At 38.0% G+C, this 16,669-nt stretch overlaps 1 protein-coding gene across 1 annotated transcript; it reads right to left on the bottom strand.

Annotated features, from left to right (window-relative positions):
• Positions 1-3,094: 3,094 nt before the first annotated feature.
• LOC117298427 (apoptosis-inducing factor 2-like) lies at positions 3,095-16,312 on the bottom strand. The gene is made up of 7 exons (XM_033781685.1): positions 15,958-16,312; positions 13,090-13,277; positions 11,502-11,737; positions 11,082-11,286; positions 10,266-10,415; positions 9,449-9,649; positions 3,095-3,334 (listed from the first exon to the last, which is right to left on the bottom strand). The coding sequence occupies exons 2-7, from the start codon at positions 13,262-13,264 to the stop codon at positions 3,180-3,182; spliced, it is 1,122 nt and encodes a 373-aa protein (XP_033637576.1). The 5' UTR covers positions 13,265-13,277; positions 15,958-16,312; the 3' UTR covers positions 3,095-3,179.
• Positions 16,313-16,669: the final 357 nt, after the last annotated feature.

Raw genomic sequence — 16,669 nt, 5'->3', positions numbered from 1 at the left:
CAATGTTTTATACTACCAACCTCTCCCCATTACTCGTTACCAAGTGAGGTTATATGCTAATAATTATTTTGAGTAATTACCAATAGTGTCCACTGCCTTTAAATTTGGCCTTGTGGCAAATAGCTGCAATCTGACTTGAGCTGTCAATCTGCTAAGACGTACAGTTAGAATTTTCACTGTTGAACTGCCGAGACAAAAGAACTCTTTTATTGCAACTATGTGGGTTGACATTTTCCATCTATTTTTAGGGACACTGAATATTTAGTGGTTATTCATTGTTGATTTATAATAGTTATACTGATTGAGACCAAATGCTGGATTTGTCATTTTTATTAGGGAGTAATTTTCATAACTGATAAAGAGTAAGTGTGACCATCAGTTAAAATTCTTCTTCTTCTTGATTTGAGTTAATAATTCACGAATTACTGCTCGAGGTTGTTCTGACAATCAGTTTAAAACTTTTTCAAGATGGTCCATGAGTATCAGGGTTATCGTGTTTATTTAATTACGCGTTCATGTACCTTTTATTGTAAATCTGATGGACTCTTATTTTTCTAAATTTTTGGTGGGTTTGTGTAAATAAATTAATATAATATAATGTAATAGTAAGTTTGTATCTTTTTAATGTGCTTTATTTATCCATGCGGAATGGTAATAGCAGTATGTAAAATACACAAAATACTATTTAATGATCGAGTTGAATATCATAGGACTGCATTGAGTGCACATGACACTGATCTACCAAAAGTTAAAAGCCACATATTATTATTATTTATTTTACGTAATATTAATTTGTGCAATCTCCAATAGTGAAGCTTCCTTTGGTGAACGGACATGTCCAAGTCAACTGGAAAGGAAACAAAATTAATTCACTCCTGAAATGTTGACAGTTTTCCCCCTTCTTCTTATCAGCTTTTGTTTGCACACTCCTTCATCTAAATTTCTTTAGGCGACTACTCATTCATTCATTCATTCATTCAAACTTACATGTTTTATTTGCATACTTTATGAAAACAGAGTACAAACCATTTTTTTGAAGGATTAACCAATGAACAAATATTTTTAATGAGGCAGAGAAAAACAAATAAATAGAGTATGGAGGCATCATCTGGAAGCAGAGGCTTATGTAGGGATGCCTGGGGACAGACAATGGCCAACTCATTGACAGCGCCCCCCTGCATCGTCTTGCATCAAGATTAGCGCGGACAACCGGTTATAAACACTGGTCATTATCAACGGTTTAAACATCCCCACGTGACGCGCTCTCCACCAATAACGCGCCATTCGTGCAAAATAGTGGAGCGATTTTAACAATAGCATGACGTCCCAGGTGTGGGTTAAGTCGCGCTCGGGCCATTCTTACCTCCGAATGGCGCGCACCTCGGGCATTATCCTATACTTGATGATTGACCAAACAGTAAAGATGCAATAAAGGCCGAGTAAAAAAAAAAAAATGTTTAAGTAATAGAAGAGTTTGTGGTAACACCATGTAATAACAATCTCTAAATGAGTTGGGGTGGTTCTGAAAAGAACCGTTGGATTAACTCGACGTTTCGATCAGTATGCTCTGATCGTCTTCGAAGACGATCAGAGCATACTGATCGAAACAACTCGACGTTTCGATCAGTATGCTCTGATCGTCTTCGAAGACGATCAGAACATACTGATCGAAACGTCGAGTTAATCCTACGGTTCTTTTCAGAACCACCCCAACTCATTTAGAGATTGTTATTACATGGTGTTACCGCAAACTCTTCAATACGTGGACTATACCATAGAGAAAGGACCAATGCGGTCCTTTCTCTATGAGTTAGTATTTTACATTCGCCACATGATATCACAATGCAGGCTGGCATTATAATTAATCCATAGTTTAAAACCACATTATTGACTGGTCAGACAGTAGGAGGGCTAAGTTAAAAATTAGGGGGGGTCAATAGGACTCAATTTATTTACACCGTGCACCAATGGGACACTTTTGGGACGCTTGGTGGCAGCAGACTTACCAGGTAAAATCCATTGTTCTCGGCAATGTACGCATGCTCAGAACTACGTAAACAATGGAAATGTACCTGGTAAGTCTGCTGCCATCTAGCGTTCTAAAGTCTCCCATTTTAATGTGATAACAAAAATATTCGTTTAACAACATGAAACTATTTATATTTTACAGCATAAGAATGCCTGACACTCGCAATAAAAAACGATTTTTTTTTTTTTTTTCCAGCACTCTCTTTCAGCTAACCCTTCAATTAAAAACATACAGGCTCACACTTAAAGGCAGTGGACACTATTGGTAATTACTCAAAATACTTGTTGGCATAAAACCCATAGAGCTGTATATATTGACTAGAGCGCTAACACCCCGTTATACACGCACTAAGGTTTTGAAGCCGTGTGGGCGCATCCATGTTTATGTACAAACCAATACAATAGCTTGAAATTTTGTACGGCAATTGTACGGCTATTTGCATGATCGTGCGTCTGTTCTTTGTTATGTGCCATCGAAGCAAAAAATGCAGTAAATGTGAACGAACAATCTGCTGATAAGCGCACAAACTGCGAGCGTCATGTGCGTCATGATTAAAAGGCGCGTTTACCTTTTTTTTAGTACGGCAACCAAGTCGAAGTTACTGTTTTCGTAGCGCGGACGTACGCGAGTGGACAGTTGCGTACGTATACGCACACGCAGAATGTAAAATAATCGCGGCAATGTGTGTTCTCTTAAAATTCCGAATTCACGCAACACACCAAACATGTCTGCGCCCAGGGTGGCTTCAAAACGCAGAGCAAGTTAGCGCTCTAGTCAATATAATATAGCTCTATGATAAAACCTTACTTGGTGACGAGTAATGGGGAGAGGTTGGTAGTATAAAACATTGTGAGAAACGGCTTCCTCTGAAGTGCCATAGTTTTAGAGAAAGACGTAATTTTCCACGAATTTGATTTCGAGACCTCAGATTTAGAACTTGAGGTCTCGAAATCAATCATCTAAATGCACACAACTTCGTGTGACAAGGGTGTTTTTTTCTTTCATGATGTTCACGCAAGTTCGATGACCGATTGAGCTCAAATTTTCACAGGTTTGTTATTTTATGCTTATGTTGAGATACACCAACTGTGAAGGCTAGTCTTTGACAATTACCAATAGTGTCCACTGCCTTAAATGTTCAGTGAAAGGTCTACTTGGGAAATTTTTGTTTCATCTCGCCCCAAAACTTCGGAAGAAAAAGATGTTCGCTCTTGATCTTTCTGGCGAAGAAAGATCCTAAGACAACTGGCCCTGCTTGGAACATACCACCGTCTCGCCCAATCGGCAGGACCATCATCGGTCCGGCTGTGTAAGAGGAGAGAAAAAAAATGAAAAAAAATAAATTAAGTTCCCTTATAGGCAATGTACACTATTGGTAATTACACAAAATAATTGTTGGCATAACAACCTTCTTGGTAATGAGCAATGGAGAGCTGTTAATAGTATAAAATCTTTGTGAGAAACGGCTCCCTTTGAAGTACCGTAGTTTTTGAGAAAGAAGTATATTTTTTAAAACTAAAATTTCTGAATTTACTTCGAGACCTAGGCTGAGGTCGAGGCATCGGACAGCACACAACTTGTGTGACAAGGGTGTTTTTCTTCCATTATTCTCTCCTAAATTCGACGTTTGTTATTGTAATCATATGTTGGGAGACACTAAGCGAGAATATTTTCTGGTCATCAAAGTTGCAAGTGAATAATAAAAGAAAACACACCCTTGTCGCACAATTAAAGATGCTATGTCAGATTTTTGGCCGATTTGACCCCAAAATTTGGATTTAAAATTCAATAGGTATTTTGATGGGGGTCGAGGAAGTTACAAGCTTTCTATTTGAGCAATTGCTCGAAAAAGTCCGCCAAAAGTAGCAGTGAAATAAAGTGCTCAAAATTAGTTTTTGTCGGGATCCCGACAATATATCACGTGACCAATTCTTATGTGTTTTATAAGAAACGTTTTAAATTTTTGTCATGGTTCCTGACCATTAAAAGTTTAACTTTTTTTTCGTTAGAGCGGGTGATACTCTTTGAAATACCATTCACTCAAAAAAATCTATTTTTTTTCAATGTTTGGGGCCAATAATCTGACATAGCATCTTTAATTTGTCTGTTTTCCGATGGCTAACAATAACAAACTTCAGGCCTTGATTTTGCATTTTAGCGAACATAAGAGCAAAAACATAATTTGGGAGAGGGCTCTAATAATTATCTGTGAATTTCTTCGATCGTGGGAGGCAAAGAGAGCACATTTCTTAGACTTGGTTCAAGTCGGGTCTCGTGCTTGTCGAGTCAATAGCCGCGCGGCCGTCTTATGGCAAAACAGTGCAACTAATTTTGTGGTGTTTTTGAGAAAAACAGTTGTCTGCTGGGTAAGTTGGGGGCGCTCTTTTCGTATAGCCCGGTCTCGTTTTCGCACGTGGCTCCATTATCAAGATACAACTATACAAATTGTGGTCTTTTTGCCTTTTTGTGTGTTTTGGTATGGCAAAACGCATTATGTTGACTTAGATACTTTGTTCTGCACTTTATTTTATGGCAAAATGGTCCATTTATAAGAAGCAGTCTTCTGCTTGACTGTAGCTATGTGTTCAGCACGTCAGTGTTTATCTGGTAGAAGAGGCTTTCATTATGATGTAGTGTTTTGGGTTTAGTAAATGTTTACCACTACGGTAGTGTTCACATGGCAGAACGCCTTATCTGTATGATACACCGTTTTTGCCAACAAAGAAATTCAGAAATGTTTCATTCTATGTTAGACTGTTTACATGGCAAAACAATGTATCTACAAGATGCTTCATTACTCCCTATCTTTTAATGTGTAAAGGACTCGTACAATGTAATACATGTGAAGCAGTGTTTTGTGTTGCCAGATATGGTGGTATGTGCATGACAGTATGATCTCATGGCTAGATCTAGACCATCTAACAGCATGCTATGCGCAATGCTACAGCACCAACTGCAACAACATGTAGCCTTTTAGTTCAACTAAAATGAATGAGAAAATAGAAACCATTACAAAAACAGTAAGTTTTAATGAGCATGAACTGCTCATGCTGTACTAGACATAGGCATTCTTCGAACCCAGTCACTAATGTTATGAATTGTAATGTCATTAACTCAAGCTGTGAATTGCCATACATCTACATGTACACATTTTTTGTAGGTGTAAGTTTACTGTTTTGTAGGTGTAAGTTTACTGTTTTGTAGGTACTGTAAGTTTACTGTTGTGTAGGTGTAAGTTTACTGTTTTGTAGGTGTAAGTTTACTGTTTTGTAGGTGTAAGTTTACTGTTTTGTAGGTGTAAGTTTATTGTTTTGTATGGTGCAAGTTCAATACACTAATCAAAATAACTAGACATCAGGTGTTTGTGAACAAACACAAAGCTGTTCTGTGTTCTTTTGCTTTGATTATGTGTTAAAATTACCAAGGAGTCTATAACTGAAAAAAAGTTTGAAAAATACTGTACAGTGTCTTGAGTTACGGTGCCACTTCATGGGGTCACGGTAACCTAAGGCTAATCTCTAACGCCCAAGGAGTCTGTAACTGAAAAAAATTAGAAAATCGGTTGTGTAGTTCTTGAGATATGGTGCCACTTCTGGTTGACCCGGAAGTAGAGGTCAACTTGGGGTCATGGGTTTGGAACATAATGGTCTCGCAAGTTTAAATACGCGCGAGACTTGCTTAGTCTACACAGAAGGTAATAAATAATTTATTACAAGCAAATGCAATCGTACAATACTAGAAAACAAAAACAAAAAATCAATGCAAATCACATGTAGGGGCCCATAAAAAGCAAACCTTAACGAGTACGGACCCCCCCCCCCTTTTTTTTCTAACGAAGAAAGCAATGTAAGCAATTCTATTTAGTGGGTGTAATCTTATGTAGCGGCAAAACAATTCAAAATTACAGGAAGAACAAACACAAAAACAGTTAGCGTAAAATAAAACTTAACCATATATTTAAATGAAACAGATAAACAAAATACCCAACATCATAATAAAACATAAAAGGGAACACTAGTTGTGTGATAAAAATAAATACTAGAGAAAATGGGCCCCGCAACTCTTGCTGGGAAAAAAACATGTCGGAATATACCATTGTTATCCATTAGAGACGTTTTGTAGTCACTTTGGTTGGGGAGCGAGGAATCCAGCAAAAACACACGAAAATCCCATGGCTGGGACATCAGTTTATACACCAGAGAAATCTATTTTATGGATATTCTTTTGAATATTTTATTTTGTGCATATGGTCCGTAATTCATGGTACGTTGAATACAAGTGGGCGGTTGTATCAACAGCAGACTTTTATCCTTTTGATCACCATCAGCCCCATGTATAATAAACTTCAAGGGCTGACGATTGAACTTTTGGTATTGTCATTGTTAAACTCCGGTTCCATTGTGTGCTGTCTGTTACCCTCCACACATAGATTTTCTTGTGAATAGTAGCTGTGTATGATTCATGGTTCGCTGAATAATGTGGCGATAACATACTTTTATCCTTTTGATCACCATCAGCACCATGTATAATAAACTCCAAGGGCTGACGATTGCACTTTTGGTATTGTCATTGTTAAACTCCGGTTCCATTGTGTGCTGTCTGTTACCCTCCACACATAGATTTTCTTGTGAATAGTAGCTGTGTATGATTCATGGTTCGCTGAATAATGTGGCAATAACAAACTTTTATCATTTTGAACTGAATGCTTGATTTATTATCTAGAGGTAAATGCTTGAGGCCAGTAAGAGTATTGTGCACGTACACCGTGAAGTTTTTGTTGGAAACCGTTCGCTAACAGCCATTTATGTTACCCTTTGAAATAAAACCAGAAAATTTATAAGTTTGCTTGTTGCATAAAATTAAATTGAAGATGATGCCTGAATTGATTTTTACAATCAGAGTTGGACTCTAGACTGACGTGTTGGACTCCTTGAACACTCCAAGTGGTTCAATAGGTAGTGCAATTCCAATACTAATGCTGATGTTCTCATGATGTCAGCATCAACAGGAAGTTCCAACAACTTTGTCCCCTTGTACAATTAAATATGCAAATATGGGTCACGTGGTTAATTAATTACGATTTTTAATTTTTTGGGGGGTCGGTGGTTTGATGTTTGATCTAGTAAAAGTTGATTTCACAGAACTCTTAACCACAAAACTCTGCGCTTATGGTCACCATTTTTCGCTTACTGTGTTTTTAAACATCATCGTGTCATGCATGCACACAGGTTTTGTTGGGCTAACATTTGAGAAAAAGAAAAGGCAACACTATCGATATAAAGATAAGAATCAAACTTAAATATTACAAAAAGAAATATATTTTTAGCTTTGGGGGAAAAAAAAATATTGATATCGGACGGAGATTCGAACTCGCATTTGTCAGATGTGTGTTCGCGACTGATGACCACTAGGCTAGAAGGGCACGATGTAAAAATGGTGGGTTTTTACATTATGTGCATCAACAGAGGGGATTATGATCCGGCGAAATAATTCTCGTTTCATGATTTTGCTACCATTGTCACTAAATATGAACTGCTAACGCCTATAACTATTAAGTAGGGTTGAAATGTAGTATTAGATGCCTTAAGGGGGTTTTTGACGACGACGTCGATGTCGTCAAAAACCCCTATCTAATTACGCACGTTCGTTTTAACGAAAACCCATGCACAGAGTAATTGGTCCAGAACGCGGTTAGAAAAACAAGGACAAATTTAACGCACGTTCTAACGAAAATCCCAAACCTCCGTACTTTGTGCGTGTACAGAGTAATGTGTCCAGAACGCGGGTAGGAAACAAAATAGTATAGACTCCTCTCAAGAAGTCAACAACTCATTGAGGTACATACTGTGTTGTATTACCAAAGAGAATGTTTCACAATAACATGAAAGTGACTGCATCAAGTTTACAAATTAAAAATTCAAATGAAGACCACGTGGTTAATTAATTAAGAATTTTAACACTTTTTTGTTAGAGTAAAGCTTGTGTTCTAAGCTTCAATTTGATATATGATTTAACTATTTTATCCTCATACTTTAGGAGTAGGGGCCTGAACAAAAACGCTGTACAAACGCTATGGGGTTTTAGGCAGAAACAAAGAATAATAATAATAAAAATAATAAAAATCTCGACGAAAACAACACCTGTTCCGACGGTAGGTCGGAACAGCTAATTAGAAATTTGTACCGCAAAACATGAATTTTGTTTTTACAAAATCCTTAAAATACTCTTTAAAACCTCACCGTTATGAGCCGGAAACTAAATTTATGTTTCTCCCCAGTTCCCCAAATCACTTATTAAAAAAAAAAAAAAAAAAATAGTAGATTCAAACCAGTTCGAAAACAAGATTTCTTGTTTCGGTTGATTAATGAGATCAAAACTGCCTTAGTGATGTTTTCATACTTACATATTGTAAGTTGAGTTGTATTTATTGATGTGTTGTTGTTCGATAAAGTTCATAAATGTGAATAATGTTGACCAAATTTGTAAAGTCATAATAAACAAAAATTACATTTGAATCAATCGAAAATTACTTCTTCGCCGCATGTTTCTTCCTAAAAGGGATATTCATATTTTGACAATCAACGTTTTTGGTTGATAAATACTTGTGATACAATTGTTTAAAATAAATTGTTTTACACAGTTTAATAGGATCGTACAATTAGATACGTTGTTCTGCCATAGATTGACGTTTGTGTTAAACCTTGAAAATCGTTTACATTGTTTTGGTAGGAAATATTTTGGGAAAGCGGACAATTTATGGGAAGTAAGATAAGATACTTTGTTTTGCCATGAAATTTCGGGAAGAACATTACTAATGATTTTTAAATTAATGTTTGATGCATTGTTTTGCCATAAAAATACATTATTTAATATTAGTAACATAAGTTGCATTATTGTCAATGAAATAACAAAAGTGGCAAATTAGACAATTTGTTTGGTAAAACAATGTAACTTCGCTTAAATATTAATAACAACAAAACCATTTGTTCTTTTCAACCAATTTTTTACTGGCTGATATGTCAACAACTCACAAATATTCTGTAACAGTTTTAGTTGAATAGAGAAATACATTAAAAAATGGCAAACGATGAATCTTTGAAGCACTTTTTCTTAAAATGCTCATTTTCGAGTTGCATTGTTTTGCCATGTGACGGCCGAGCGGCAGATGAGCTTTTTTTAACATGCGCCCTCTAATGGCAATCCAGTGACTTGGGTCGCGGTTAATTGGCACTTTCCTGGCGAGTGAGGGCGCACAACAAAGCGGTGAAATAAAGCTCCGATTTAGATGCAGTTTTTCAGTGGAGTAATTCGACGCGACGAAGGACTCGACGAAAGTTCGACTTGGGTCCTTACGCCACATGAGGGTTAAAATACAGAGGAGTGTTTATAAAGTTCGGTCTGCTGAGGAAGATTACTTACGCTTTTTCCATTTCTTAAGCCGTTTTCCCCCGGCAATTGACAAAATGTTAGCAGCAACCAATTCTCCTTGTTGACCGGCCACATATGCCATTTTGGGTGAGCCAGACTCGGAACAGTCCCCGAGAGCGAAGACGTCTGTAAACCCTTCAACCTGAAGGTGATCATTGACCCTGAGATACCCACGCTCCGTCGTATTGGTTTCTGGAATAATACAAGCATCCACAAGTTTTAAATAAGTATAGGCCTTGTTTGGTGTCTATAAATAATAACCTCTAAAGGCCGAGTCACACTGCAGCAATATGACGACAACGATAACGACGCAAATAAATCGCATTCTATTGGTAGAATTGCTGCCCGCGGTTACTCACCCAATCGACCACGTGCATTTTCAACGTTCTCGGTTTCGTTCTCGTTTTCGTTCTCGTTATCGAGACCTGTGCGACCGGGCCTTTACTATTGATGTTCTTGCCGTCGTGGGAACTGTTTGTTTCTGATCATTGGGTTCCAGTCCCAGCCATGACACTTGTGTCCTTATTAAGCTAACACTTAACCTTTGCTCCGTCCTCAGGACGGAGCAAAATGTTAAGTGTTAGGGTGGGACATAAAGACGTATGGTCCCGTGTGTCGTTTTAAAAACTATCAATGCAGGTAAAATATCCTAGTACATGCACATTCACTTATCGAAAAGAAATAAGGGGTTCGCCCCGGTGTGTCTGGCACTTTGATTATCCTCAACCACGAAGGTTGCACTATAGACAGAAAGAAAGATAAGAAATAAATAAATGGAGAACCATATACGACGAATGGGTTGTCATACCAAGTGATGTTGCGTACGCGGATGAGTTGCATGGCTGCCCGATGCATACGATGGCAAGGTCAGCCTCGATCTCAGTCCCTTTGTTGGTCTTTAACGTACATTTGGAAGATCCATCCCTGGGGATGTCGTCTATATTAGTAACTTTCTCGCCTGCACAAAAAAATAAAAAAACTATTGGCCCAAATACAGTTTTTATAGACAGATTTTGAGATATGGCGGTTATAAAGAGCACTTGTATGCATAGTTTCTGCTTATAAAGTTTGGTAATTACTCAAAATAATCATTGTTAGCATTATAACTTGAATTATATTACAAGCCATGGGGATCTGTCAATAGTATACAACATTGTGGTAAACGGTTCCCTCTGGAAGAAACGTAGTTTTTGAGAATAAGTTATGTAACTCAAAATAATATTAAAAGACTTCAGACCTGAAGCCTTTTATTCGGCATCTGAAAGCACAACAAGTTTGTGCAACGTGGGCATTTCTTTCAGTATTCTCTTGCAACTTTGATGACCAAATGAGTAGACATTTTATGTCAGAGTTGTTATTGTATGCATAATTAGTGCTGGTCTTTGACAATAACCAATGGGAGACTTTCTGGGACGATAGAGGGCAGCAGACTTACCGGGTAAATCAATTGTTCTCAGAATTATGCGCATGTTCAGAACTACGTAAACAATGGGAATTTACCCGGTATGTCTGCTGCCGCCTAGCGTTGGAAAGTCTCCTATTGCGTCCATACAGTGCCTTTAATCCACAATGTACAGTATGTTGTAAATGTAATTAATTTTCACAAACTTTTCATTAATTATACCGAGTACTAGTTTAACTCCCTTAGCTGCAAGTTGTTTCCTGACCCCTTCTCTGAATTTAGGCCTCAGCTCAACGCCCTCCACGAGGTAGTCTCTGGAGTGAACGACTGTTACTGACTTATGGGGGAAGTCGGTGGCAATCTCACCCGCCATCTCAAGCCCTACGGCCCCACCACCGATGACTACAATCTCGCTGGCCGACTTGACCTGTGAAAGTAAAAACGAAAGGTACGTTTTTCAAAATTTAATTCGTAAAGGTTATGTGCCCCAAAAAACAGCCCAAAACAGCATTAATTCGTCGGCTCAGTGCAATATTTTCGGTACTTGCAATAAAAAAAAATTACCTTCCAAGTAAAGCAACACACCCAATTAAAACTTGTACGGCGAAGGGATATACCTTTATCGCTATATTGTTATCCTACCTTCTGCAACATGGCTATATACTGCGCTACGTATACATCGGTGTCCTCTCCGCCCTCTACGTTACCGGGAAACGGTCCCTGGCTCCCCGTTGCTATGATGAGATAATCGTAGAAAATCGACTCGCCTCCGGATAAAAGAACCTTTTTCGACTTAACGTCGATCGACACAACTGTTCCGCGTTTGAAACTCTCGCCGAACGTTGGCTCGTATGGGATAAACGTCTTCTCAGAGAGACCTTCAGTATCAAATGAAGGAAAGACATGATCAATTTCTACATTGTCTCCCCTCTCAAAGTCATAATAATAATAATAATAATAATAATAATAATAATAATAATAATAATAATAATAATAATAATAATAATAATAATAATAATAATAATAATAATAATAATAATAATAATAATAATAATAATAATAATAATAATAATAATAATAATAATAATAATAATAATAATAATAATAATAATAATAATAATAATAATAATAATAATAATAATAATAATAATAATAATAATAATAATAATAATAATAATAATAAACAGTTCTTATATAGCGCATAATACAAAATAAAGTCTCTAAGCGCTTCTGTGATTGAAGAGATGGGTTTTAAGTCGTGATTTAAATTGTTCTAGTGTGGCACAGTCTTTGAGATTGTTGGGAAGAGAATTCCATAGTCTAGGTGAAGCATATTGGAAGGAACGTTGACCGTAGAACTTCGTGTGAACTGGAGCTGCTATGAGAAGACCTTTTGAACTGGAACGAAGTTTTCGCGGAGGGTGGTAGTGTTGAATTAAATCCTGAAGATAGTCTGGTGCTGATCCGTTTTTGCATTTGTAGGTGAGTGTTAGGAGTTTGAAAACTATCCGTGATTTAACTGGTAGCCAGTGGAGATTGCGAAGGATCGGAGTGATGGGTTCAAGTGATCGGGTTCTAGTGATGAGTCTGGCTGCTGAATTTTGAACGCGTTGGAGTTTATGAAGTTGACATTCTGGTAATCCGTATAAGAGGCTGTTATTATTGTCAATGCGACTCATCACAAAAGCATGAATCAATCTTTCCGTTGTCGATTGGTCAAGATATTGTCTGATTTTTCCGATTTTGTGCAAACCAAAAGAAGATGCTCGGCACAAATTACTGACATGCTTTGCCATGGTGAGTTGATCATCGATGATGACACCCAGGTCCCGTGCATGTGAAGTTGGATCAAGAGATGAATCTGCTATTCAAATATTCGCCAAATATTCCGAAATTCGAAAGAAAACACTTTTGTTTTTAGAGCCACAATGGATTGTGAATGACGTCATTGCCCGGTATCTTTGATGTCAAATATAATGGGAAAAGATCACACGTGTACACGCTGCGAGAACTCTCAGCCAATGATAAGCTTTCTTGCGTGCACGTTTACTCAATGATGGTGGCGATTGACGCCAAGTGCAATTCATGTACTAGTAGGCTCTTGTTATGCAAGCACTCGAATTACATTTCCGGACACAGTTTTAGACTGTCTTCTTTCTGTAACAGTCTCTTGGTGGCGCTTCATATTGTGACCCCCCCCCCTGTTAGAAAAAAATACCCATTCTCTTACCGTCTTCAGTGCAGGCTCTCAGAGCTGCTATGCAGTGATGCAAAGCCTCCTTTGGGTCAATTAAAGTCAGCTGACATTTCCCGAGGAGTTTATTGGCCACAGCGACACCACCGTAGCCACCGCCGATGATGACGACACGTTTGGTCTGCAGTTCCACGCTGCTCGAACCCCCCATCGTGATTGCAGTTCTATATAGAAAGGGATACCATACACCACTGTTGAAATTTATATTATTTAAGGAAAACAAAATCATGAAGATCACAGATTTACACAAAACTTACACGGTTTAATGATGGTGACAGTAGAAAACATCACTTGAAATATTTCTGTATGAAATGTTATTGTCCTTCAAAACATAAATGATTTGTAACAGAAGTGAAATTTAAAGGAGCATTATACTTTTGTGGTGTTTCCCCGCAGTGATCAGGCATACTTCTATCAAAACATGTATAAGCAGATTAAGTTTTGGGAAAACACTATTTGTTTTTTGGAAATGTCAGTTTTAATGGAGTGCTTTGATCCTGGAGTCGATTCAATTGAGGACTGTTTGCAATGTCATGTAACCAAATCTCACCAAAGGAAGTCCACATTCATTAGGCTTTTTTTTTTTTTTTTTTGCTTACCCGTTGTCATGTTAATGATAACCCTGCTTCGTGATAGTTTGTGTTGTGTTTTATCTCAACTCATTGTTCAATTGAATTGAAAAGTGTTTTGTACTTTAAGCACAAGGATGGGAGCCCACATAACAGTTGTTTTCTATAAATGGGGCTAGTTGTGGAATATTATTAGGTGACATCAAACTGAAACACTTCAAAGTTTTGCTTGCTTTTCGCACTCTAAGTTGTATGCTTACCAGAATAAGGTTACAAGCCAAAACTCAATCTTGTAACTATTAAAGATTCTGTGTCAGATTTTTGGCCGATTTGACCCCCAAAATTTGATGGAGGTATTTTGATGGAGGTCGAGAAAGTTACAAGCTTTCATTTGAGCCATTGCTCGAAAAGTCTGCCAATTATTAGTAGCAGTGAAAAAAAGTGCTTAAAATTAGTTTTTGTCGGGATCCCGACAATATATCACATGACCAATTCTTATGTGTTCGTTAGAGCGGGCGATACTCTTTAAATACCATTCACTCAAAAAAATATCATTTGTTTAATGTTTGGGGCCAAACATCTGAGATAGCATCTTTAAAATTAGTGTTGTAGGCTATTGTATAAACATAACTGTTACCGCAAAGTATTGACGACGTGACAGCTAGGGAAAAAAAGGCCTACATCGTCTCATGAAAAACAAAGTCGTCTCGCAAGTGTCTGTTATAATTTGTAAGACCCTACATTTTATACGACACACTGCTTCGTTCACACACGCCACCACAAAGTATCATGGCACGGGTTTCCATCATCATGGTATAATGTGTGAACTTGGTCAACCCCCTCCCCGCCATCCTCAAATAATTTTGTGGAAATATCCGGATGGACTTGAGAGTACATTGTACATTCAGTGCTAGCCCTATATAGAACCCTTTCTCTGTACACAGATACTGTGTAATACAATACGAAAGTTTAAGGCCGCCAGGGCTAATTCAGTGCATGTGTAGTAGGGTTTTAATATTTTTGAACACAACCCATGACCTAGACTTTATTTCAAGTCTTAGATCGCGGTTATTCTTCTGCATCTCAGCTACGAAAAGTGGGCCCACATTATTAGCTATCACGCGCCCTGCAGCTATCAGCTGCAAGACGACTAAAAAGCCACGATCAAAGACTTGGAACCAAGTCTAACCATGACCCAACGTTTGTACGATGTGTCTCCCTGTTGTTGTGCATGATTACAGTTGCGTGGTCAGGAGCGCATTTATAGACGATATTGCATGGGCATTGCATTTTCCTCATTATCATTTAATCATACAAAATAAACAAGGCTGGTTTTTAGAAAGGGTTGACTGGCGCCATTGTGCACGGCTGGATTAGTGTAAACATTTGTTTACGATTTATCAACGCAAAGTATGAAAGTAATGATGACAGCTCTATTAAATTACGACATCTCTATGTTCTGAAAGCCATGTTCTGAAGAACCACTGATGATTTACAAAATATGTTTATAGGGTTAAGATTAAGGAAAATTAATACATATGGTGTCGGCACATACACAGTAAACAACGCTGTTTATTAGATAGCTAAAAGTGTTGCGAAAGAATGACAACGCCGCTCCAATGTGCACGGCTGGATTAGTGCAACCATGTAATAGGGCCTAGCTAGTGATTTTGTTTACGTTTTTTTTTTGGACAATGCAAAAATGATGGCGACTGCTCTATATATATTCCGACATTACGACAACCATGTTCAGACTAACTCAAACTCATATGATCTATACTCGCTAGAGAGTTGGGGTTGGTGGTTAAAGGCAGTGGACACTATTGGTAATTACTCAAAATAATTATTAGCATAAACAACTTTCTTGGTGACAAGTAATAGGGAGAGGTTGATGGTAAAAAACATTGTGAGAAACGGCACCCTCTGAAGTGCCATAGTTTCCGAGAAAGAAGTAATTTTCCACGAATTGGATTTCAAGACCTCAGATTTAGAACTTGAGGTCTCGAAATCAACCATCTAAACGCACACACCTTCGTGTGACAAGGGTGTTTTTTCTTTCATTCATATCTCGCAAATTCGATGACTGATTGAGCTCAAATTTTCACAGGTTTGTTATTTTATGTATATTTGAGATACACCAACTATGAAGGCTAGTCTTTGACAATATTATTAACAAAAGTGCCTTTAAGATTAGAAAAATACATTGAAGTGTCGGAACACCGAGGGATGTCGGAACATCATGTGCGGTGCAACCAGAAAGTAGTAGGCTACATACCTCGGGTTCAAAGTGCAGTGCAGACCAGTTTTGCCACTACGGTCCGGTAATGATGAAGTCTATACAAGCAACCGAACAGGATGATGATGACTGCCAATACAATAGCACACGTTTGACCATCAGCAGTGAAGAATGATTCAGCAAAAAATCACCAAGGCACGCTGCGCAGCGTGACAAGAAAAAAGTGCCATCTCATTCCACACGATTGTATCATAGGGATCCCTTTTCCGTGATTGTATTGAGAAAACGCAGTGTCTGAAAAAAAATCAATGGTGTGTTCTTTTTCACAAAAGAGATTTATAAACTGGTACTATCGAGTTTGCTAATGGGTGCGTTCGTTTAGCTTCCCTGGGTCGACCCCGTTGTGTGGCGTTTTCTTTTTCCTGGACGAACGTGTGCAGATAATAATATTACCCACGTTCGTCATAGAAAAAAAACCCGCCACACACCGGGGTCGACCCAGGGAAGCTAAACGAACGCACCCATAGTTGTTTTTTAATAGAACTTAGCAGCGCATTGGCAAGCATCCTTTTCGCTGTCTTTTGTTTTTCTTTTTTAAAGATGGGGTAATTACACCATGGTATGAACCCGTACACAATTTGTGTAATTTGTGACTCCTTGTTCTAAAGATGAAACTATGGTCGTTGAGGATGCCAAAGGTGTCCTGTGCCCTTTAACCGCACGAAGCTGATTCTTTGTAATCACTATCTGA

Source organism: Asterias rubens, chromosome 13 (genome assembly GCF_902459465.1).
Source record: "Asterias rubens chromosome 13, eAstRub1.3, whole genome shotgun sequence".
Lineage (NCBI taxonomy): Eukaryota > Metazoa > Echinodermata > Asteroidea > Forcipulatida > Asteriidae > Asterias > Asterias rubens.
The sequence above is the reverse complement of the archived record's forward strand: the minus strand, read 5'-3'. Positions and strand labels throughout refer to the sequence as shown.

Coding starts and splice junctions, on each gene's coding strand:
- LOC117298427 (XM_033781685.1), bottom strand. CDS start 13,264: ATGGGGGGTTCGAGCAGCGTGGAACTGCAGACCAAACGTGTCGTCATC. Junction 10,416..11,081: donor GGGAGTTAAACTAGTACTCG/GTATAATTAATG, acceptor TTTTTTGTGCAG/GCGAGAAAGTTACTAATATA. Junction 3,335..9,448: donor GCTTAAGAAATGGAAAAAGC/GTAAGTAATCTT, acceptor CCTCTTACACAG/CCGGACCGATGATGGTCCTG.